The sequence below is a fragment of the Pongo pygmaeus genome, chromosome 2 (assembly GCF_028885625.2).
Source record: "Pongo pygmaeus isolate AG05252 chromosome 2, NHGRI_mPonPyg2-v2.0_pri, whole genome shotgun sequence".
Taxonomy (NCBI): Eukaryota; Metazoa; Chordata; class Mammalia; order Primates; family Hominidae; genus Pongo; species Pongo pygmaeus.
In genome coordinates this window covers 111,020,497-111,045,669 of record NC_085930.1, presented here as the reverse complement: position 1 = coordinate 111,045,669, position 25,173 = coordinate 111,020,497, and the positions used below count along the sequence as shown (strand labels likewise).

The window sequence follows — 25,173 nt, the reverse complement described above, 5'->3', positions numbered from 1 at the left end:
TAAGAGAACGAAGCTCAGTAACACAAACTCCAATTCTGTTCCCTTGCACCCTTCCTAATAAATTTATGGACAGTCTGGGTCAGGTTGTGGCTGGATTTCTATATTGCTTGAAGACTTGGAAAATTCTGTGTATTATTTCATACATGCTTCTGTATCTTTTTTCATTTCCCAATGGGTTATTAATTTCACATCAGAGAAAAGAGTCTAGTTGTGGGATTTTTTTTCCCCTAAACCAGCAATTTCTTTGAATAAAAGTTGAAATTTCCTTTTTCAAAGGTTTGTATGTTTTCTTTTGTATATTAGAACTATGACTGTGTTTATTCTTACAATAGTAGCATCTGCATAAATCTAACTATTGCACTTGCCCCAAAAAGCCTTAGAAAAGTCAGTTGCAGAGATTTGTAATGAAATCTAATATTACTAGGTTTTAACGCTATAATAGCTTCAGTGTTATAATAGTCTTTTATATTTCCTTTGGGGGAAAATGGATTACTACTCTTTTTCAGAAGCCTGTTCCCAAGGTAATCACTTTTTAAAGTTTTCTATGTTTCTGTTTGTTCTGAAGAAGATTTGTTTGTATGAATGTTAAAAGGACATTTAAATTAGTTTTCAAGGATATTCCTGCTGGAATTAAAATAACTCTAAGTGATCTTTATCACAGATTTTTTTTTTCCTTTGAACGAGTAGGAAACAGCTATTTAGCTGGTTCTATTATGTAGCAATTTAAAACTAATGCTGTAGGCCATTTTGTGGTTGTTCCCTGTGGCAGATACTTTTGTACCTTAAAATTGTATTTTGCTATTTAAATTTTTGTCTCACAGGGCTTTCTTCCTTAGATAATTTTGTGATACAATTGAGTATACACATACTTAATTTAGATATGTTCCTGTAACTTAGTATATCATAATTTTTTTGTCTTATAGTCTAGCTTCAATTCAGTTGAATAATAAATTTACTGTATAAAAATTAAACACCTAAAAAGATTATTAAACTTCTTCCATGTATAGCACATTAGGCAAGCTAATTGGAAATTTGGAGGAAGTAAGCTAGAGATTTTTCTAAAATTTTACTAGTTTTCTCTGAAAGTTAATAATTTAAATATCATTTAGCCAAAGTATGTTACTACTAAAAGTGACTGTTCTAAGGCTGTTTGTATGAAGTATTAAATATATGTTCTTTTCCTCAAGGCTTTAATTAGTATCTTTTGGCCTTTTTATGCTTTTGTTATTTGATTAGCTTAAATTTTTCTTTTCTGAGTGTTCAGTCAAGTTATCTGTACTGACCAGAAGAGGAATTTCATCTTTTGCTTTCTATTTATTACTTGAACATTACTTTAAAGTGACTTATAATTGGAGACTGACAAATTTGTGTTTTCTTCAAACAGATGAAAACTTTATTCTCAAACATGACAGAGCGTTCCTTTTGTCAATGGCAAATCGAGGGAAACATACCAATGGTTCCCAGTTTTTCATGTGAGTAGGCATAATTCAGAGATGAGCTTTTCTTAAACAGAGAAGCGCTGTTCATAAGAAAGATGGTATAGTTAAACCAAGTTTAATGCTAAAATTCTGTCAGCTTTATTTTTATGATTAATTTCTAATATCATAGTAACTTATAAGGTCTAACAACTGCCTTAGCATTCAGCATATATCCTGAATTGGAAGAATGGGACTTTAAAAACTTAAAATTTATACATTGTTTTCAAAATATGCCGTCATCTTCAGAAAAGATGACGGCATATTTAAGCCCCTGTCAAATTTGAGTGCTGACTTTACCAAAACTAGATTGGAACATAAACTATTGATGAACATGTAAAAATTGTTCATAGAAGAGGATTCAGTTACTGTACCCCGTCAACAGGGAAAGCAGTTTGAGTAAACCATTGCATGGTTGTTTTTTTCTCTTACTGTTGCTCTTTGAGGCAATTTTGAGAGAAGTACTATTATTTTCTGATGTTATATAGAGATAGGTGACCTGCTGTTGAGCGAGTATTTTTAAAAACTCATTTTATGAGGTCTCCACGCATAATTGAAATAACCCAATGTTGCTGTCATTTCCACCAAAATTTATGAGATTGTCACTCAGGAAACTTAAGAATACTAAATTTGCTTTTGAAAAAGCAAATATATTTACATGTATGTGCATTTGCATAGCCAAAAACTTATCTTTTTATTATCTGAAAATTCTAAATAAATCCTTTGGCATACTTTTAGTTATATTCTTATCTAAGGCTGCTTCAAAACCTATTTTTATCATAATTCTATCATATAAAATGTGAAAGATAACTGTCCAGCATGAGGACTGTTGCTTTTGATTGGAAGTGAATCTCAGTTGTGCTATGTATGTTGGAGAAATATTTCATTAATGATTTATTGAAAACTTTCTTTGTCATCTTTCTGAATGAATGAGTATGAATGGCGCTTCCCTGTCTTTAAAGGAGTATATTACTGACATACAAAACTCAAATGTTAAATTTGTCTGAAAAATATATTTCTACATGATCTGATGAAGTTCAGATAAGGGGCATTCTGTTCCTAAGAATGTCCTAAAAATGGAAAGCTGATAAAAGATTATGCTTAGAATTATACAGGTAAAAGACCTACAACAGTTGTTCTCTTATCTTGTTTTGATCCCATAGGTTATTTGTTATTACTCTTCTTTAATAGAGTGATTTTCTATTCTTAACCTTAAGAGCCAATACAAAGTAGAAAGAAATATTTTCAGAAAGCCTTTTTAATAGTAACTTAATGTAAAAATTGTTTATCCTTTGGTTGAGGTTTCCCATTTCCATTTTTAAGCTTATCTGAACTGTGAACATGAAAAACATAATGATTCATTGGTCAAGAAGCTACCATTTGAGGGCTCTAAAGTTTCTTTTAGATTTCCTTTTTTATATCAGTACAATTAAATTTGAAGCAGCAGCTTCTTGATATTGTTACATACATTAGCTTGTTCATAAAATGTTAGAGTTAAAACTCATTAAAAATGCTATCGTTAAACATACACTAATTAAAATTCAGTATACAAGATTCTCCCTTCAAAAACATCTTATTTTTATTTTATTTAGTACTTGCCTAAGTATTTTCTAGGAATATCTAGTAAAGGCCTTTACTGTTTTCTACATGGCCTAATTTTATATTGGACTACAATTTTTGAGGAGGAATGCCAAATACAAAATTTTAAATCAGTAAATTACAATTATAATTTTTATACTTATTTTCAAAGTTACTTTAGATGGCAGTAAAATCACTGTGAACTTCTGATTGAAAGAAAATTTTTTACTTTTAGTTTGAAATTTCCTTCTGGAAAGGGGTTTGCAGTCCCTTTGGAAAGGAGTAAGCATGGAAGTAATTGAGTATTTAATCCTCCTATATTTTTTCTGAAGATTTTTGTGTCTGTATACTTTTCTTTATGCTGGCTAGAAAGATCAGTTCTCAAGAGTTGCAGGATAAAATCAAATTAACTTTCATGTTTCAGAACTAAAACATATCCTTGCATTTATGGAAAGGATAGGTAAAAATGGAGATGGTGGCTGATAAAATAAAAATCTTTGAAACTATGTTTTTACAAGCCCAAAGCCTTTTGGAGTTGAAAGTATTAAAAAAAGTATGATATGCTATCTTCAGGTTATGTATATGATCACAGATAATAGCTCTGATGGTCACAGAGCTTGCTGATAGCCTCCAAAGGATGGCTCCTGCCTTTTAATCTGTTACCACAGCTCCTCATATGGCACTTTGAGTGGCAGTTCTGGAATCTGAAAAAGAAAGGATAGTGTAAGAATGGTGGTAAAATAAAAAGAACTGTCTTTATAGTTCCTGCTTTATAGGCTCAATAGGGATTTTTAATACATCCTTGCAAAATTGTTTTTGTAGTTTTTGTTACGAATCTGTTACTCTGCAATTCCTAAGAAGTAGATTTGGTGCTGTTAGTGTGGCTATTTGCAAAACATCCCTCAAGGATTCTTGTGTTTTGTGTATTAACTACTGTCTTCATTACTTACACATTTAAAAACTCCCCCTTCCTTAGGCATGTGTCATTTTTATTCAACATAATTTTGCATATATTGCTTTCTTTGGCTGGAAAAATTATATACATGATGAAAATCAGATTTTCTTCTATAAATCTGTTTGTAATTTTTACAGTAACTTTATTTCTACTACTGTATTTGTCATAATGATTTTGCTCTCGGGGGTCTATATAGAAGAAAACTTGATTCTTTTGGGAATAGTACTGCTCAAGAAATGTGGAAGAAGTGATATATGGTACTATCCCCATGAATCACTAAGGAAACTGGTTTTATTTTGAACATTTTTGAAGAAATTCAAAGATTTGGGACTAAAGTTACCAAGTTAATTTGGTATTTATTTTGTCCTTTGTATTCTTATTTATTTTTTAGGTTAAAGAATAGAAAGAAACCACAAAAAAAGCTAGAATTATAAAGTCATAGAGTGGAAAGGGATTTAGAGATTATCTAGTCCAACCTTTTCATTCTGTAGATTATGCTAAATTCTTGAAAAGGCATGTAAAGTCCATGCCTTTTCATGTAAGTAAAATTTCATGTAAGTAAAATTATAGAAATTTTACTTACAATCTGGAAGAAACTGATAGCTAGAAAAAGAATGCTGCATACTTATTCATATTATTAATGCCTTTACTATAAATTTAAGCTTATTTAAGCTCAAAATTTTATTAACCACTCTGCTCTGAATTTATTTTAGTTAAGGATTAGAAGCATCAGCATTTTGCTGGAAAACAAAATGACATTTGGAGAAACATTCTTTCCCCTTTTGCTGTTACTGGTAGCTTATTAATTCTGGCTGTAATTTTCATTGTCTTTATATACATTAATCAAAAAGACAAAGATGTTGTATAAAATAGTCATGAAAAAGATTGAGTAAATAGTTTATAGCTTTGTAGTAACTTCTGGGATAGGACACTAATATAGCTGTCAGGAAACCTTGATTTTAGTTTCCTCTGTACCTTGAGTTTGTTTTTCTTAAACATTGGTGTGAAAATATGGATGTAAAAGGAAGAAAGTGTTTTGTAGGGTAGTCGTAAGTTTCTGAATGTGTGGAATGATTTATGTGCAAACATTGTCTTGCCTAATGGAAATAGTCATAATTTCCTAGTTTTCGTTAGTCTGAAAAGTGTCTTAAAGAAGTATTGGGCTCATCTTAAATCAAGAGCAACAGAAGTCTCTTCATCATCTGCTGTTAGAACATGAGTCTGCGCAACCGTAGAGTAGAGATCTGCAGACCCTGCAAGAACAGTTCCTGTCCCTGGCCACTGTCAGTGGTCATTAATAATTATAACAATGTAAGAAAACAAGATAATATAGAAGAGTCAAACTTTGAACTTTAAACAAAACATGTTTGCTACATTTTAACAGTCATAAATAGGGCAATGAGGGGGTGGGGCATAAGAAGTTTTAGAATATGTTTTTTGTTATTTAAGAATCTGACTTGCAGGTACCTGAATGGGAGAGAAGTGCTGATTATTACAAAGTAGTGGAGCAAGGAGAGTTGAGGAGTAGTTGGTTTTAAGGGGTTTGTAAAGCTGTGTTGATGTTTTGGGTAATAAAACTAGACTGGGGGTAGAAATGCTTTTTCTACCCACATATTCATAAATTTATGTAAGAAGAAATGCTAGTACAAGTGTTAATAACCTGAGAAGCTCTAGCTTTTTCCTTCCTTTTTTTGGGGTAATACCTTCATATGTTAATTTCAAATTTTTTCATGAGCAAAGATGTTCATGAAACTTAGCCATAAACCAAATTCTCTGAATATCAAGTGTCATCCCTAACATTCAGGCTTAATAACTTAATGTTTATGTGACTTATGTGCTAGCAATGTGGAAGAAATTTTTTATCTAGTAATGTTTGGTGTGTATTATCTTAACATTAGTGCTGAATTTTAGAAAGCACTTCTATTTTGGTGACTTTTGGAACACATGGGTAGAGCATTGTCAAGTGGCTTGGTTAGTTTCCATTACCCTTATACAAGTGTTGTCATTCTGTACAATTTGGTGCCTCTTCCCTGATAGCGCGATAGTTTCAGGAGTTAAAGTTTCCGGAAAGCATTGCATGTTAAAAGCTAAAGTGGACAGAAGTTATCTTTATTTCCCTCTTCTGTACTACTTTACACCTACAGTCTCTTAATTTTTTTTTGCAACATTCATTGAAAACTCCACATTATTTCAAACGTTATGTTCTTTTTTGACTTTTTCATGTTGTCAATGTCTTTATGATAATTTTAAGCTTATTTTTAAATATTTCAAGATTTATTACGTTCAAAACTCTTATAAAGCATTTTGTTCATGGTATAATAGTATTTTGATCTGAGTAGTAATAGATATATGTGTTTAAATATAGATAAAAATTGGTCAGTGTGTGTTCTCCGAAAAAAAATCTTCATAGTGGGGAAAATCAGAGATTAGACAGGAAAAGAAGATCTTGTGGCTAAGATTTGACTGCACTTACGCTTTCATCTCTCTTGCCTTTTTATTCTCTGAGAAGGTCCCTAAAATTGTAGTTAATGCTGCTTTATTATTATGTTCAGTGACTTAACTTCAATGTGTATCTAATATCACTGAACAGTAACTAGGGTCCAAACATTTGCTCATTAACTCCTGAAAGTAGTCTGTTGTGATATGTCACCAAAGGTTTCAAATGTAGAAGCATGTGAAAGGTTCTTTAACTATTTGATGTGAATTAGTTAAAAGTTCCTTGAAATTTTATTTTGGATGATCTTAACTCACTTTTTTCTAATGAATTTTTGCTTTCAACTGGTAGTAACTGCTCCTGGGCATTCAGATTTTTATATTTATGTATGTATGCAAGATACACTATTCTCTTTTGAGAAAATGTTGTCTTAGCTAATTTCTGGGATTTGTGAAAGGAAATGTAATATGTTAATAGCTATTATTGGCACTCTATGTTATATTCCCACTTAGCCACGATGCTTTTCTTAAGCATAATTCATCTCTACGTAAATATCCCATATGAAAGAAAATTTAGAGCCCTCCATTTAAAAAAGCTTTCTTGCTCTGCATAAAACTTGAAAATAATTAATTTCAAAGTTATATTGATATTAAAACATAGATTCAGTCTTGTCTTAAAAGTGTATTACAATTTATTTCTTGCCATTTTTGTGTAAAATTTACAGAAAGAGTGTTACACCGTGCGCTCCAAAGGTAATGTCTCATTACTCTAAGGCTCTCTCTTTCTTTGCCTTTATCTCTTTAATTCTGTTGTTATGTGCATTGAAACATTTTAAGAAAAAAAAAACTTTCTGCTTTATCTGTATAGCAGCAGTACATGTAAAACAAGTGCATTTTATTTTTCATGGTTAATCCTGGGAACTATATTTTAACTTCAGTGGCTTGTTTCCACCAAGTTCCTGTACATCTTCTGGTGGGGGAGTGGGGTTATTAGTTTATAGTATGGTTTTAGTTCTCATTTCAGTGTGGAATTAGTCATTTCTGTATAAGGGCAAAAGGTTCTCTGATAATGGTATAAAACTATAGATTGTTGTTGGAGTAGCAGTGACACTTGTCAATTTCTAGGATTTATAAGGCTTAAATACCCTGCACACATGTTTTTTAAAGTAGATTTAGGGGTCGGGGAAACTGAAAAATCACTGTCTTTAAGTACAAGAGAAAAATGGAAATGCATAAATATTGAAAGGTTTTATAATTTGAAATGTTCTCTGTGGTTTTTTCTTTTTTAAAAGGTATGTTTTCATAAGCATATATAAATTTAAACATTTTTGATAGCCTCTGGCCTTAACTTACTGAGCATGTGTCACCATTGCACAGCTCTTTAAACAGCTGCTTTTAAGATCAATGCAATTTTTTTTTAATTGAAAGTTTTGAAAGATTAAGAGTTAGTGAGATGAGCTCTCTGCCTCTTTTAGTAGAATTGAATAGTCTGGACTGTGCATATTATTTCTCTCTGCCCTTTTGTAACCCTCTTTGGCTAATGTTCTCTGTTCATCCACGTATTAGCCAAGTGCCAGTAACCCTGCTTTACATTGGGATTTCTACTCCTGGAATGTAGGTTGAGAACCCCAGAGGGCTTCTTTTTGTTAAATACTTTTAGTATTCTTAATATGTAATCTAATCCAATTAAAGTACAGATTTATATTTCTGTATCTTGAGTTGCAGATGCAAGTAATGGACTTAAATCATTGACATCAGGTTTAGGCACTATGGGCAGGCTGAGTTGTCCTTGAAAGAGTCATTCCTGTCTTCATTTGTTTTCTGCACTACTATAAAGGACCAAGTTTGCCTATTCTTGGCAGTTTTCATTTGAATTAAAAACTAAACTTGAATGTCATAAAGATAGCTATTCCATCCTCAAATTGAGTCTCAAGTAGTATGTTGCTGCATCGCTACACTACTCTGGAATGTTTTATTTCACCATTTTCTCCAAAGGTTTGCCATAAAGTGGTTTTTACAGCCTTTCTATTAGCCAAGATGGCAAATTGAATTGGGCTCTTTATGTTTTAAGAAAAATTTGCAGGCTTTTCTCAATACTACAGAATCTGTGAGTTGTGGGAGAAAGGATCAAAGAAGGAGAAGGAATGTATCTAATGAGGAAACCATACATTGTTTTTACTTCTACATATTTGGGGCTGATCCCATACACTGTAGAAAAATGTACTTTCTTAAAAGCACTCTTGGCCGGGCGTGGTGGCTCACGCCTATAATCCCAGCACTTTGGGAGGCTGAGGCAGGCGGATCACCTGAGGTCAGGAGTTTGAGACCAGCCTGGCCAACATGGTGAAACCCCGTCTCTACTAAAATTACAGAAATTAGACGGGCCTAGTGGCGCATGTCTGTATTCCCAGCTACTCAGGAGGCTGAGGCAGGAGAATCACTTGAATCCGGGAGGCAGAGGTTGCACTGAGCCGAGATCGTGCCATCGCACTCCAGCCTGGGCAACAGAGTGAGACTCCATCTCAAAATAAACAAATAAAAATAAAAGCACTCTTCTTTCATATAATAGAATCACTAGCTTCTGTACCAATTTCTTGTCTTTAGTGTACTTTGGTAAAGTTTTATAATTAAAGCACATTTCTATCTTGAAGTTACCATCCAAGGTGGTTTCTGGATGCTATTTTAATGGTTTAAACACTAGTGGCTCACTAATTCACTAGATAGTTTTTGTTCTGTTTTCTTTTTGCTGCCTGTTTTTATAATTACATTGGCATGAATTTCCACTTTTCAATCTTCTAAGGAATATCTGAGATTTGTGCTTTTAAAACTTAATATTTCCTTTAAAATTCTGGAACTTCTTAAGTTGACATTTTAATTTTTTTTAATTAAATTCTGTAGTGCTCTTACAGAACTGAATATTCTTAATGTAAGTATAAGCATTACAACTCCTTGTAGAATAAATATTTTTAGCATTGTTACGAAGGTTAAAAACTGGGTTTTGTTCACTTACATGTCTTAAAATTGCCTTAAAATGAATACAGAAATTTATATGGGAGCTTCTAGTACAGTTGACTGCTTTAACATGGCCTGACATCTAGTGATATTTTTCTGTCTTTCAAATTTCTGTTTTCTATCTCTTAAATATCTGTTTCTCATTCTTATAAATCAAGATGTTTGTGGTATATAATTCTGAGTCTAATTATCTGCTTTTGAATTTTTTCCACTCCAATTCATATAATGTGAAGATCTGTGAAAATGCTATGGGAAAACTAGCTTGGGTTCAAAATATCTTAACCAAATATACCCTGTAGGCTTCCCAAGAGTGACTGTCTGACAGTTGGTGACTGTAGAAGAAGCCGGTTGGGTGTTTTCTGGGCCAAGGAAATTTAAAATGTCTGTAATGTTATCCATCATTACTTTTTGCTGTCAGAAGGGATGGCAGATTGAAGCTTTTCTCCCTATCGCATTTTCAGAGTTGCTGTGTCAGAGCTCCACCTTGGGTGAAGGAAGATGGGCAGGAATTCTGGAAACAGAACTCCTAAGACCTACCTCTGCCTGCATAAAAATGTGGACTGACTCAGTATGAGAAATAACAAATAAGAAAACATTTAAGTGTTTGGGGCAAATGTTAATCACACTTTCTTTCCATAGGGCAAATAGGAGGTGCTTTTCTTATTTAATTACGCTGATAAATTTTGAGGGTTTTTTTTTTTTTAAGTGTTTTGTTGTTTTGGAGTTGAGAGTAACTTTAATTTTTATGTGTATTCATGCTGTGTATTTATGGCTACAAGTCAAACTGATTTCATATGTATACATACATATAGTCTAATAGAGATGATTGTAATTCATTATAATCTTGAGTTTTTTAAATTAGTAAGATGGCTACTATTGCTGTTTTGGGGTTTTTAAGATTAGATATATATCATGTTTAACTTTTTCCCCTATCTTTTTATCTTTACTTCTTTGTTCTCTACATGCTGTGTTTAAACCTTTCTGCTCTCTTCACCTGAACACATCGTGTTTGACATCATCTTTGTGTTGATGTTTATTACATAGTACCACAAAGCCTGCTCCGCACCTGGATGGGTAAGAGTTACATTCTTACTACATTGGGGAAGTGTTTGGGTGGCCAGCCATAAAGAGAGATTGGACCATGGTTGAGCCCTCAAGGGAGCGCTTTTGATGTCTGGCTTAATCTCATAGCAAAAGCTATTCCTTAGGATCACAGAATATACTCGTTTTGAGACCCCACGGCTCTCATATCACTGAAGGAGTCAATCTGTACTCATGGATGGGCTTCTCAGCAATATAATTCTTTTTTTTTTTTTTTTTTTTTCCAGTTTTCCAAAATGGGTCAGATAGTAAGCAGTACAATTTCATGTGTCCCTGTAAGGAAGGTTCCCAAGTACCAAGCGAAGTCTGAATGTTACCAGACTCTTTACCCTAAAATGGTTAAGAACCATTGTTTTAAAGGCAGAAAACTGAGGCCCAGTTTGCATAATCGTTTCCTTTTATGAAGCAGATTTCAAGTTCTCATTCCATTCTAGTTGCTTCATACAACAAACAGTTTGGTTTTATTTTCAGGTCTGTGGACATGTCATTGATTACAGTTAATTGTCTTGATTACTGTTTGTAGCTTAATTATCAAACCAGTCGTTTCTTGAATTTGTATTATGACAGGGTGCATGTTGTCTTTGGACTGGTTATTTCTGGTTTTGAAGTAATCGAACAAATTGAAAATCTGAAGACCGATGCTGCAAGCAGACCATATGCAGATGTGCGAGTTATTGACTGTGGAGTACTTGCCACAAAATCAATAAAAGATGGTAAGAACTATTTTGACAGTAGTTGAAGCTAAGATGCAGGTAAAGCATTGTTGAAGACTGTAACTAGATTTGAGTAGTGGAACTAGTGGTATAGCAATAGCCCTTGGTGCCCCTGAATTATACCCTACATGTTTAATCTTTTAGCATATCTTGTCAGATCTTACTTTTTCTTACTTCCTTGCCACCAGCCTGATCCACACCACCAGTATTTTGTGTCTGGATTATTGCCGTAGCGTCGTAACTGTTTACCTTGCCTCCGTCCTATAATCTTTTGTCAGCAGCAGTAGCCTCCTAACTGATCTCATTGCTTATATCCTACGCCCGCTATGGTCTGTCCTTAACAGCAACCAGAGTGATCCCTTTGAACCATAGTTTGCATTCATGTCACGCCTGCACAGAACCCTCCAAGGACTCCATTCTTCAATCATCCAAAGCAGAAGTCTTTACGGTGGTCTCTAAGGCCCTGGCTGGTCTGGCTCTGTGCTGTCTCTCTAAACTGTTTTCCCTTATTCATTGCCTTCCAGGCACATTGACCTTTTTTCAGACATGCCAACCACTCAGGGACTTTGTGCTGCCTATTGTCTTTGTCTGGAACACCCTTTGTTAAGATATCTGCATGACACTGTCCCTTGCTCTGAAGTCTCTGTTCAAATGTTATGTTAAACTACCCCTAATCTTCCTATTCCCTTTGTTTTTCTGTCTTAGCACTTACCATTTGTCATATTATGCAATTCTTTTTTTTTTTTTTTTTTTTTGAGACAAGAGTCTTGCTCTGTCACCCAGGCTGGAGTGCAGTGGCACTATCTCGGCTCACTGCCACTTCCGCCTCCTGGGTTCAAGTGATTCTCCTGCCTCAGCCTCTGGAGTAGCTGGGATTATAGGGATGCACCACCATGCCTGGCTAATTTTTGTAATTTTTAGTAGAGACATGGTTTCACCATGTTGGCCAGGCTGGTCTCGTACTCCTGACCTCAAGTGATGTGCTCGCCTTGGCCTCCCAGTGCTGGGATTACAGATACAAGTCACTGCACCAGGCCTATTTCTTGTTACTTGACCCAACCAGAATATAGGCTTCATAAGGACAAGGGACTTACTACCTTACAGTCTTGCCAGTAATTTTATTATAAACTTGAAAAAAACTGTCTACGTTTCATTTTTTGTTTGCTGTATGTAAAGCACATTTTATGATATTCAGTAGTCACATTTTTTACTCTGAAAGGTAGGCACCGAATTTAGTACTAATGTTTTTATTAATGTTTCTTAAAAGTTTTTGAGAAAAAAAGGAAGAAACCAACTCATTCAGAAGGCTCGGATTCCTCTTGCAATTCCTCTTCTTCAGAATCATCTTCAGAAAGTGAAATTGAACATGAGAGAAGCAGAAGGAGGAAACATAAGAGGAGGCCAAAAGTTAAACGTTCTAAAAAGAGGCGAAAGGAAGCAAGCAGTTCAGAAGAGCCAAGGAATAAACATGTAATGAACCCAAAAGGGTACGTGTAAAACACCAATGTACTCTTACCTAAAAACAAACACTCTGGAATGGGAAAAGTAGGTATAATTCTATAAACTCAATTTTATTACCTGTTATTGAAAAAGGATAGCATTTTTTAAACTTTATCTAAATTGAAATCTGGCAGATCTAGGAGTAGGTAGCGTAGGCATTTCATTTCAAAGATTTGTGTGTTTTCAGTTTTCAGGTGAAAACAGTCCTAAGAACTCTTTTTTTTTTTTTTTTTTTAAGAGATAGGGTCTTGCTCTGTTACCCAGGCTGGAATACAGTGGCACAATTATAGCTCACTGCATCCTCCACCTCCTGGGCTCAAGAGATCTTTCTGCGTCGGCCTCCTGAGTAGCTAGGACTACAGGCGTATACCACTATGCTTGGCTAATTTTTAAATTTTTTGTAGAGACAGGGTCTTCCGCTATGTTGACCAGGCTGGTCTCTGACTCCTGGCCTCAAACAATCCTCCCACCTAAGACCCCTAAAGTACTGGGATTACAGGTGTGAGCCACAATGCCTGGCCTCCTGGAATGCTTAAAATAAAAAAGTTAGGATCATTTAACAATTTTCCTATCAAAATTCTAGTCTTTGGGTTTTTCACTGGGTTGATATTGTTCTTTTTTGTGAAAATCATATAACTCTTTTGAGTGAGACTTGTAAGCTATCGTTAATTATGCCGTTGTTTTAGTAACTAATTTTATATGCTTTTATTATGAAATGCAAACATTATACATTTTAATCAGTGACTTGGTTTGTTCTAAGTCACTCTGAGAGGAGTGATACCAATGAAAAAAGGTCAGTTGATTCCAGTGCTAAAAGGGAAAAACCTGTGGTCCGCCCAGAAGAGATTCCTCCAGTGCCTGAGAACCGATTTTTACTAAGAAGAGATATGCCTGTTGTTACTGCAGAACCTGAACCGTAAGTAGGATGACTAAACTATTTATTTTTATTTCTCCAATACACAGTTCCGTCAGCTCATTGCATTCCACACTCATGTATGGAACATGATCCATGTTTGAAGCACATTGAAAGATAGTATGGGAGTATTAGGTTAATGAATGATATGGGGGATACCAGATTATTGAGTGATATGTACCCTACCTTTCAGAATTCACATTCTAGTAGGGAGAGGAGGTTGGGCAAGTTGATCAGGGAAGCCCTTATTGGTGATCTGGAAAGATTTTATTCCTGATCTTCTTGCCTTTGCCTTTTATTAGAGGGGTGAGGTTTTAGTTATCAGAATAGAGAGTTGAATTATTTGGGTCCATTTAAGTGATGAAGCATGGGTTCCAATTTGAATAGTGCATAATTAATTGCATGATGATTGGAGATACAATTTAGTATCATAAATAAGTTACTTTTGTTAACTCGTTCAACGATTACTTCTCTGCATTGGAAAAGTGAATGTGTCGCTTTAGATTTGGTCTGAGAAAATAGTATTTAATATATTTTGTGTATTAGATTCAAGTTTAGAATTATTAAAAGAAAATGTTTCATGAACAGAAATACCATAATGGCTGGTGTCATCGATAAGTTCCCTATGAAGAGTTATTTTGAAAGCTGAAAAGTATAGGAGTAAGAGTCCTTGTTTATAATTAGGTCTCTGCATAAAGTTATCATTTAGTTCATTAAATATTTTTTAAAGCCTGATATTGTCTTGTTTTAAAAAGCTATTGCAAAATGGCATGTATCTTTGAATTAATAGCTTAACATAATGTGTTTTCATTATTAAAAATTCTAGCTTCTTTGCTTATTTTTAATTTTCATCACAATCTTCTTTTCCTAGGAAGATTCCTGATGTTGCACCCATTGTAAGTGATCAGAAACCATCTGTATCAAAGTCTGGACGGAAGATTAAAGGAAGGGGCACAATTGTATGTGTGATAAGACTTTTTTTGAAATTATGTATCTAATAAAAAATTTTTACCTATTGTCAAAGTCCTAGCTTTAATTTTAAATATAATACAAAATCTGTTCAAGGAACTAATTGTATTAAGGTATTGCTGTTAGATCAAAGTATACTGCTGTGTTTGAATGGGTTTAATTGAGTATGAAAGGAGGAACATGTGAAACCATCAGTGAGTATGCTGAGAAATCATTAAGACTTTAAAGAGGAAAATTTTATGTGGATTACAGGTGAATCTCAGCCTTGCCCATCTCTTTTAATGCCTTGTTTGAAATAACTTCACCTGAACCTAAACCTAAAATAAAAGTTAAAAACTAAAAAAAAAAAAAAAAAAAAAAAGAACTTTAGACTATCCTTTTGGTAACTTAAATCATTACCTTTGATGGGATGATCTGAGATTGGGTCTTTTACTTAACTCTGTCACATAGCAGACTGTCGTGGAGAGGCATTTTTTAAAATAGTATTGTTTTTGTTTTTAAAGCGCTATCACACACCTCCAAGATCAAGATCCTGTTCTGAGTCAGATGATGATGACAGCAGTGAAACTCCTCCTCACTGGAAAGAGGAAATGCAGAGATTAAGAGCATATAGACCACCTAGTGGAGAAAAATGGAGTAAAGGAGATAAGTAAGAACTTTGAGTATAAGCACAATCCTGTGTCTGTTATATTTTAAATGTTAAAGGGACTGGATACAATTCTGGACTTTTCATTAAAGATTCAGTGAAAGATTCACAGTCAGACCGTGACCAAAGGAAATATATTTGTGACTACTTGGTGAAAGTAGTACTCTTAACTAGTTGGGCTTTTAAATCAAAATCCTGTTTTCCTTAACAAAAACTACAAGCCTGTGTCTTTTAATGACCTCTTAGTCAATTTTAGAAATAATTAGGACTTAGAGGCCGGGCGCGGTGGCTCACGCTTGTAATCCCAGCACTTTGGGAGGCTGAGGCAGGCGGATCACGAGGTCAGGAGATCGAGACCACGGTGAAACCCCATCTCTACTAAAAATACAAAAAATTAGCCAGGCGTGGTGGCGGGCACGGTGGTGGGTGCCTGTAGTCCCAGCTACTCAAGAGAGGCTGAGGCAGGAGAATGGCGTGAACCCGGGAGGCGGAGCTTGCAGTGAGCCGAGATTGTGCCACTGCACTCCAGCCTGGGTGACAGAGCGAGACTCCGTCTCAAAAAAAAAAAAAAAAAAAAAAAAGAAATAATTAGGACTTAGAAATTATATAGCAGATTCTTTCCTAGCCAGCCAGGTTACTGATGAGTTCATTGGTAAATAGGAAAACGTGCACTTGGTGTACATGTTGACTTTTGATCGCAGAGACTTGCTTTTTTAGAAGTGTACACGTCTCTTACCTTCAGTGATGTCCAACGGTGGAATATTTATTTTAGGAAGGGGACAGGCCCCAGAATAGCTAGTGAAAAATATACTAATGGGACCCTGTGTAATCCTCCATGGTAGTATTCTCTTTTTCTCTGGGGACATCCTGCAGAGTGGTTTGGAATTGTGAAAAGGAGGAAAAGGAATGCATCTGCTGTGTAGAAGCGGCTCAGACACAGTGGTGCTGAGGACTTTCAATTCTGAGCCTTGACATTAACACTCAGATTGTAAAGCCTGTATCTGTTTTCGTGTACTTTTTCCTCAATTTCTGTTTTAAGTAGTTTACAGTCTTAGGGGAAATCTGGATTACCTCTGTGAGGTGGAGAAAAAACAAGCTTCATGCTAGTTTCAAGCAGCTATCCTGCATCTTCAGAAAATCAACAAATTGTTTGAGACCTTGGTTTGACTCACCCTCAAAAACTGTTCCTAGAGGCAGAGGGTTGTGAGCAGGTAATAGTCAGGAACTCTTGTCATTGAGTTCAACGGTGTTCTTGTGATTAGTTAGTTTGGTTTTCAAAAACATTTTCCTAACAAATGTAAGGTTCTTTGCTTAGCTTAAAAAAAAAAATCCTTTCGTAAGTGAATTTGTTAGTAGTTCTTAGTGTGTGTCTCTGAAACTATAACAAGACCAGGCCTATAACTCTGATTCACGCTTCCTGCGTGTGCTTAAAGTGTTAATGGGGTCAGGAACTTTGTTGTTAACAAAGCTGTGTCTTAAGGTGTAGAAAACATGCTTATAAATCACCACATGAATATTATGTCCTTTTTATAGGTTAAGTGACCCCTGTTCAAGCCGATGGGATGAAAGAAGCTTGTCTCAGAGATCCAGATCATGGTCCTATAATGGATATTATTCAGACCTTAGTACAGCAAGACACTCTGATGGCCACCATAAAAAACGCAGAAAAGAAAAAAAGGTTAAGCATAAAAAGAAAGGGAAAAAGCAGAAACACTGCAGAAGACACAAACAAACAAAGAAGAGAAGGATTCTTATACCGTCTGACATAGAATCCTCAAAATCTTCCACTCGAAGAGTGAAATCCTCTTGTGATAGAGAAGGGAGTTCTCGTTCTTTCTCATTATCGTCTCATCACTCATCAAAGAGAGACTGGTCTAAATCTGATAAGGATGTCCAGAGCTCTTTAACCCATTCCAGCAGAGACTCATACAGATCAAAATCTCACTCACGGTCTTATTCTAGAGGAAGCTCAAGATCAAGGACTGCGTCAAAGTCCTCATCACATTCTCGAAGTAGATCAAAGTCCAGATCTAGTTCCAAGTCTGGTCACCGAAAGAGAGCATCAAAATCACCAAGAAAAACAGCTTCTCAGTTAAGTGAAAATAAACCAGTTAAAACAGAACCTTTAAGAGCAACCATGGCACAAAATGAAAATGTAGTAGTACAACCAGTTGTAGCAGAAAATATTCCTGTAATACCACTGAGTGACAGTCCCCCCCCTTCAAGATGGAAGCCTGGACAGAAACCTTGGAAACCGTCTTATGAGCGAATTCAGGAAATGAAAGCTAAAACAACCCATTTGCTACCCATCCAAAGCACTTACAGTTTAGCAAATATTAAAGAGACTGGTAGCTCATCATCCTACCATAAAAGAGAAAAAAATTCAGAAAGTGATCAGAGCACTTACTCAAAATACAGTGATAGAAGTTCAGAAAGCTCACCAAGGTCAAGGAGCAGATCTTCTAGGAGTAGATCTTATTCCAGATCATATACAAGATCACGTAGTCTAGCTAGTTCACATTCAAGGTCTAGGTCTCCATCATCTAGATCTCATTCACGAAATAAATACAGTGATCATTCACAGTGTAGTAGATCATCTTCATATACTTCTATTAGCAGTGATGATGGAAGGCAAGCTAAGAGGAGACTTAGATCCAGTGGGAAAAAAAATAGTGTTTCACATAAAAAGCATAGCAGCAGCTCTGAAAAGACACTTCACAGTAAATATGTCAAAGGTAGAGATAGGTCTTCGTGTGTGAGAAAGTATAGCGAGAGCAGATCGTCTTTAGATTATTCTTCAGACAGTGAGCAGTCAAGTGTTCAGGCCACACAGTCAGCCCAGGAAAAAGAGAAGCAGGGCCAAATGGAAAGAACACATAGTAAACAAGAAAAAAACAGAGGTGAAGAAAAATCCAAGTCTGAACGGGAATGCCCTCATTCAAAAAAAAGAACTTCGAAAGAGAATCTTTCTGATCACCTTAGAAATGGCAGTAAGCCCAAAAGGAAGAATTATGCTGGTAGTAAATGGGACTCTGAGTCAAATTCAGAACGAGATGTAACTAAAAACAGTAAAAATGATTCCCATCCATCCTCTGACAAGGAGGAAGGTGAGGCCACATCCGATTCTGAATCAGAGGTTAGTGAAATTCACATCAAAGTCAAACCCACAACCAAGTCGTCCGCAAATACTTCACTGCCTGATGATAATGGTGCTTGGAAATCAAGCAAACAGCGCACATCAACTTCTGACTCTGAGGGGTCCTGTTCCAATTCGGAAAACAATAGGGGAAAGCCACAAAAGCACAAACATGGGTCAAAGGAAAATCTTAAAAGAGAACACACCAAAAAAGTGAAAGAGAAATTGAAAGGGAAAAAAGACAAAAAGCACAAGGCTCCAAAACGAAAGCAAGCATTTCACTGGCAGCCTCCACTAGAGTTTGGTGAAGAGGAGGAGGAGGAGATTGATGACAAGCAAGTTACTCAGGAATCAAAAGAGAAAAAAGTTTCTGAAAACAGTGAAACCATAAAAGATAATATTCCAAAAACTGAGAAATCCAGTGAAGAGGACAACCTTTCAGGTAAACATAATACAGTGACTGTTTCATCAGATCTTGATCAGTTTACTAAAGATGATAGTAAACTCAGTATTTCTCCCACAGCTTTAAATACGGAGGAAAATGTGGCCTGTTTACAAAACATTCAGCATGTTGAAGAAAGTGTTCCCAATGGAGTGGAAGATGTGCTTCAAACAGATGACAACATGGAGATCTGTACTCCTGATAGGAGTTCCCCAGCAAAGGTAGAGGAGACTTCCCCTCTAGGAAATGCACGGCTTGACACCCCAGATATAAACATTGTTTTGAAGCCGGATATGGCAACGGAACATCCTCAAGCAGAGGTAGTAAAACAGGAAAGCAGCATGTCCGAAAGTAAAGTGTTGGGTGAAGTGGGGAAACAGGACAGCGGCTCTGGTAGCTTGGCTAGTGCTGGAGAAAGTACCGGGAAGAAGGAGGTGGCTGAGAAGAGCCAGATCAACCTCATTGATAAGAAATGGAAGCCCCTGCAAGGTGTGGGGAACCTGGCAGCACCTACTGCTGCCACATCCAGTGCTGTGGAAGTTAAGGTGTTGACCACTGTGCCTGAAATGAAACCACAAGGCTTGAGAATAGAAATTAAAAGCAAAAATAAAGTTCGGCCTGGGTCTCTCTTTGATGAAGTAAGAAAGACAGCACGCTTAAACCGTAGACCAAGAAATCAGGAGAGTTCAAGTGATGAGCAGACGCCTAGTCGGGATGATGACAGCCAGTCCAGGAGTCCAAGTAGATCTCGAAGTAAATCTGAAACCAAATCAAGACACAGAACAAGGTCTGTCTCCTATAGTCACTCAAGAAGTCGATCGAGAAGTTCCACATCATCTTATCGGTGAGCAATATTCTCTTTCATTTCTTCTCCCAAGGAGAGTCTGTTATTGTTTAGCTTGGAAGAATATCAGAATTAGGGACAGAATCACCATTTCCAAATATCTGAAAGGAATAAGAAGTCTTGTTTTGTGTGATTCAGAGAGTAGATTGAGAACTTAGGGAGAGGGAATTTCAGGAGGAGAAATTTGGGCTGGGTTTACAAAACTCTTATTACTATCAGTTTAAAGCTCTCTGTCACTAGAAATGAGCTCCCATGATAGGTGGTAGATTCTCCATCTTTGGTGTGAGGCTGCTTCTTGCCAGTCAAGTGATGCCTTAGAAGGGAATCCTGAATTGATTCCCTATAGAATTTGCAGATCATTAATCTAACCTTCCATTTTACACATGTGGAAGGTGAGGGCCAGAGAGACAAAGTTACCTGCCCAAGACGTGCATCTTAGTTTAGATGGGGGGTAGGGATAAAAATGATCATCTTTAGATTTTTGTTGTTGTTTGAAAAGCAATAAAAGAATTTAAAACACCTTTTTCTCATCTTTGTCACTCTACACCTTCATGAAAAGATTTTTTGTTATTGTTATAAATTGCATCATAACTTGTCAGCATAGAATGGATAACAGATGAGAATTAAAAACTAAAAATATTTGTTATGGTAATAGGAAGTTAGTAAGCAGTTGTGTTGCATTCTTTTTCTTGTAAATATTTTATGGTTTTGCCTGTTTCTTAATTATTCATATCCCTTATTTTATTGTGCTTGATATTCATCATTTGAACTGAAAATACCGTTAAGAATCTTTGACATTTGTTTCCTTTTTAGTTATTCATCAGTCCTTCTTCCCTTGCCTACCCAGACTTCTTAAAAAAGAAACTGCCACGTGCCATCTATACTCGGTCTCCCATTTTCTCCTCGGCTGTGTGCTTGCTGCCTTCTGTGCCTTCCCCTCCCCGTATCTCTTAGTTTACTAAGACTTTCAGGTACTTCTGATGGCCAGTGCCATGGCATATTTTCAGCCTCACTTCTGGAGCCCTCTGCTAGCTCTCCTTTCTCCCACTCAGGCCATTTTGTCCTTGTGTTATAGGCTTCTCTTCCTCCTCGTGGCCTTTTCTCTCTGAGTTCCTGTTGATAGATGCAGTTGCCTATTGAGCGACTCCAGCTTCCTGTCTGCTTATGATCCGCCTTACCATTTACACAGAGACAGCTCTGAGCTATTCGTGATGCTGGCCACTTCTCATTTACCTTCCCACCTCCGCCTTGGAGTGGGTGGTATTTCAGTTTGTAATGAAGACAGCAAGGCATAGAAAGGCTAAGGGACTTGTTCTAGGCTATGACTGAGATGGATAAGCCTGGGTGCTGCCCTGCCTCCCTGTTTTGGTTACCTGCCTGGGCCTGACACCCCTATTAGGCTGTGAACTCCTTGAAGTCAGGAACTGTGTGTTACTCATCGTTCAGTCACCTCACAGGGTCTGGCTTTATTATTTTTGGTTGAATAAATGACTACAGTCTTATTAGAACATAATGTATTCATTTTCTTGCAGATATACTGGAAGCAGGTCATGTCTTCCAAAACATAGTGCATACTGAATAAAACCTATGGTGATATTATATTACATAATGTCACCTGTACACAGAGGTATTGTTCTGTTCCTGAATGACAGGCTTAAAGTAGGGGAGAAGGGTGGGGAGCCAAGTGAATGCAGAGGGGCAGAATTGTACTGCTTACATTTTTGCTTGTTTTATTAAGTATTAGACATAAAAAATGATAAAAGTATAAAAAACTATATAATACATACTCATGTACCTGCCATCTAGCTTAAAAAATAGATCTTTGGGCCGGGCGTGGTGGCTCACGCCTGTAATCCCAGTACTTTGGGAGGCTGAGGCGGGCAGATCATAAGGTCAGGAGTTCAAGACCAGCCTGACCAACATGGTGAAACCCTGTCTCTACTAAAAGTACAAAAATTAGCCGGGCGTGGTAGTGCGCGTCTGTAATCCCAGCTACTCAGGAGGCTGAGGCAGGAGAATTGCTTGAACCTGGGAAGCAGAGGTTGCAGTGAGCCAAGATCATGCCACTGCACTCCAGCTTGGGCGACAGAGCAAGACTCCTTCTCAAAAAAAAGAAAAAAAATAGAGCTTTGATGTACCAGTGCCACCCCTAGTTGCACGCCTGTGTCCCAAAGTTAACCATTATTCTAAACTTTGGTTATAATTTTGTTGTCTTTCTTTATAGCTTTACCCCAAATGTTTCTATCTTTATACAATGTTATGTTTGCACTTTTTATAAGTGAAATACTTTTATATATATAGATGTTCTACATTTGCCTTCATTCAACATTGTGTTCTGGAGATACATCCTTGCTGATACATGTAGCTGTAGTTCATTTTCTTCAGAATATTTCATTATATGTCTCTACCTTAATTTTTTTTTAACCCATTCTACCATTAGTGGAGATTTGGTTTATTTTCTTCTCAGTGTTATTGGTGTTATAAATCAGGCTTCTATGAACATACTTGTGCCAACTTTTTCTTGTTTTTCTTTATTTTCTTCTGTTTGATTTTAACCATGGTTGTTTCGAGATTTCCTCATTAGCTGACACTGTCATATCCACTGTGAGGAGTTTGTGAGAGGCCTTTCTTCTTGTTGTGTTTTCCCCTTCCTGCCCTACCAGTAATTAATTTTAATATCGTGGTGAGTTAACATAATTATATATTTTTTCAATTGCTTTAATTGTAGATCAAGAAGCTACTCTAGAAGTCGGAGCAGAGGATGGTACAGCAGAGGCCGAACCAGAAGCCGGAGCAGTTCCTACCGGAGTTACAAAAGTCACAGGTGAGCTTGTGATCTCGCCCTGTGATGTGGTCTCCATCATGTCCGCTTTTTAAGGCTACATAGGCAGAGGGGGTAGTTGTTGAGAAGAATCATGTCATTACTGAATATAATACTGGCCTATTTTCTCATGTAGTTTTTTCCTGTGAAAGAGCTGTGGAATTCTTGACTATTCCTCTGTTGGAATCTTATCAGAGTGAGGCAAGAGGAGCAGTAGAAATACTTAAGAAGCCTTGACCCCTACCTCCACCTCCCCCACATGCATCTTCCTTAACCTAAGTTTTACATCTGCATTCACCTCTTGACATGGGTTAGAGATTGGGATAGGAAGATTGTAGAGAGGGGACCAAGAGGAAGAAGTATATATATATTGTGGGAAGGGTGGCCCCAGATTTCTAGTTCTCCTAGCTTCTTTGCCTCTTTTGCCTCCGAGGTATTTTCTGCTGCTGTCACTTCACTTTACTTACAAAGGTCCTACTTGTACAGACCTTTCCCCTAACTCCACCCAGTTTAGAGCCTCCCTAGTGACTTTATATGCATCTCAGAGAAGAACTGCATAAAACTTGATCTTATGAAATCCAGTAGGCTTTTTAAAAAATCCAATATACTTTTGATATGAAAACAAAACAAATGTAGCTGTGGGATTTCACTGTATTTTTACCTTGATGGGCAAATAAATGTCTAGATATTTGGTATAGCCTGTCCTGCCCTGATCTATAAGATGATGGTCCTTCATGTGATTAATATTAGGACGTCCAGCAGGAGCAGATCCAGGAGCAGCTCATATGATCCCCACAGTCGATCCAGGTACGAACAGGGATTGGGAAACCACCAGTGGGGCAGAACTGAAAGATCTTGTTTTATAAACTGTTCGTTCAAAGTGGTATTTTATTGAGTAACTAAATGCATATATTTGTCTCCTGAAACCATACCTTTTCTAAATGAGGTCTGTTTGACAAGTTTTATCTGTTGGCCCATTGTACTCCAGTGTCAAAAATGACAATATCAAATTGTAATGGCAGGTGTTTATTGAATATAATTGCCTACAGAGATCCACCAGGTTCAAACTAACTCGTTATTTTGTGATATTTTTCAATGCAGAAAAGAAATTAACATTTTTCTCTTTAATTATGATAAGTCTCATTTGGGGCAATTGTGAAATGTTTCCAGTACTTGTTTTGGAAATATATCCTCACGCTGTCGCCTAGTGCCCAAGTTCTAAGCTAGAACACTCCTGAGATCCTAAAAAGAAATAGGAACATATGAGTATTTGAGTGGGAAAATTTAGTGTTTGTTGTTGCCATTAAAGCAGGTCCTACACCTACGATAGCTACTATAGCAGGAGTCGGAGTCGAAGTAGAAGCCAGAGAAGTGACAGTTACCACCGAGGCAGAAGTTATAATCGGCGGTCCAGGTGGGTCTCTCTCCTTTATCGTCCTTTATCGCACTGTAGGCCACGGTGGGCACTTGATGTGGGAGGGTGATGGGCTGCTAGTGGAAGAGAAAGTGGTGTAATCTTCCAAGGACAGAAATACTTCTTCCTTTAAATCTGAACAACCCACAAGCAGCCACTAAAAGTGGCTTTTATATTAAGAGTTGCCAGGTAATATTTGTTGGTTATTATTAATATTTGAATCTAAAATGGGTTTTTAAATATTCACATATCTTGGACAGACCTTTCTTTTGGAAAGAAAGAAAGGCCACCCAAACCATGGCCACTTGCTTAAATAGAACTACTTGCTAGCAGTAACCAGTTTCTCATTTTTTTAGATTAAAAAATACATAATATCATTTGCTTCAGCAGCAGGATTGAGGTTTATATGTTGTCAATTATTTAGTAAAATACATTTTTTATGTATTATATGTATTATGTTTAACATATTTTGGCTTCTGCAAAAGTCTTTATGTTAACTTTTGTACTGTCCTTTTCTGGTGGCTTCTGGTCTTGTCTTCCCCTGTCCGTTGCAACTACAATGATGCTTGTAAATATCAGTATGATCTGGATACTCCCTTGCTTGAAACTCTTCAAGGACTCCCTACTGCTTTCATGATCAGGTCCAGCCTCCTCAGCACCAACTCCAGCTCACACTCTTTCTGGCTTCCCTCCTATAAAGTGTTGGGACTTTTCCTTCTGCCTGGAGACACACGTGTCCTCTTCACCATCTCCCCTTTTGCCACTTGAAATGGCCAGTTCCCATCTACCCTGCAGATCTCCACTGTCCCTGGGCAGCCCTCCCTGATGCCTAGTCCTAGGATACAGTCCCTCCCATGTGCCTCTAAGACAGCCTTTGCTCCTGCTGTGGCTCCCCTTGCTCCTAAATTACTTGTCTTGCCGACTATTCTATTCTGTCCTTGAACCCCAGAGAACTATACTTGGTTTTGTGTCTGTGTGTGTGTGTGTGTGTGTATATGTGTGTGTTCCCAGCATCTTGCAAAATGCCTGGCTCACAGTGAATGTTTTTCAAAATAACTGAATGGGACCCATGACCAGGTCCTCTTGACTCAATATCCCAGTGGTCCTGTTCATGCCGAGGGCCACCCCCACCCCTCATTGGACCCCATTTTGGTTTCCATTCCTTTAATGAAACTATTTGTGCACCTTTTCCCCATTACTTTTCTCAGGTAATCTACTCAA

At 36.8% G+C, this 25,173-nt stretch overlaps 1 protein-coding gene across 9 annotated transcripts in view; it reads left to right on the top strand.

Annotated features, from left to right (window-relative positions):
- The window catches only part of NKTR (natural killer cell triggering receptor), a 48,350-nt gene that overhangs the window by 19,670 nt on the left and 3,507 nt on the right, over positions 1–25,173 (top strand). For 3 of the 9 annotated variants that reach the window (XM_063661246.1, XM_063661247.1, XM_054483357.2), the window contains 11 exons: positions 1,385–1,472; positions 10,498–10,527; positions 11,122–11,267; positions 12,535–12,754; positions 13,528–13,683; positions 14,552–14,639; positions 15,153–15,298; positions 16,829–19,717; positions 22,446–22,541; positions 23,289–23,345; positions 23,848–23,952. In XM_063661246.1, coding sequence (XP_063517316.1) covers positions 1,385–1,472; positions 10,498–10,527; positions 11,122–11,267; positions 12,535–12,754; positions 13,528–13,683; positions 14,552–14,639; positions 15,153–15,298; positions 16,829–19,717; positions 22,446–22,541; positions 23,289–23,345; positions 23,848–23,952 — 4,021 coding nt within the window. The other 6 variants (XM_063661250.1, XM_063661248.1, XM_063661251.1 and 3 more) reach the window with 6 other exon arrangements.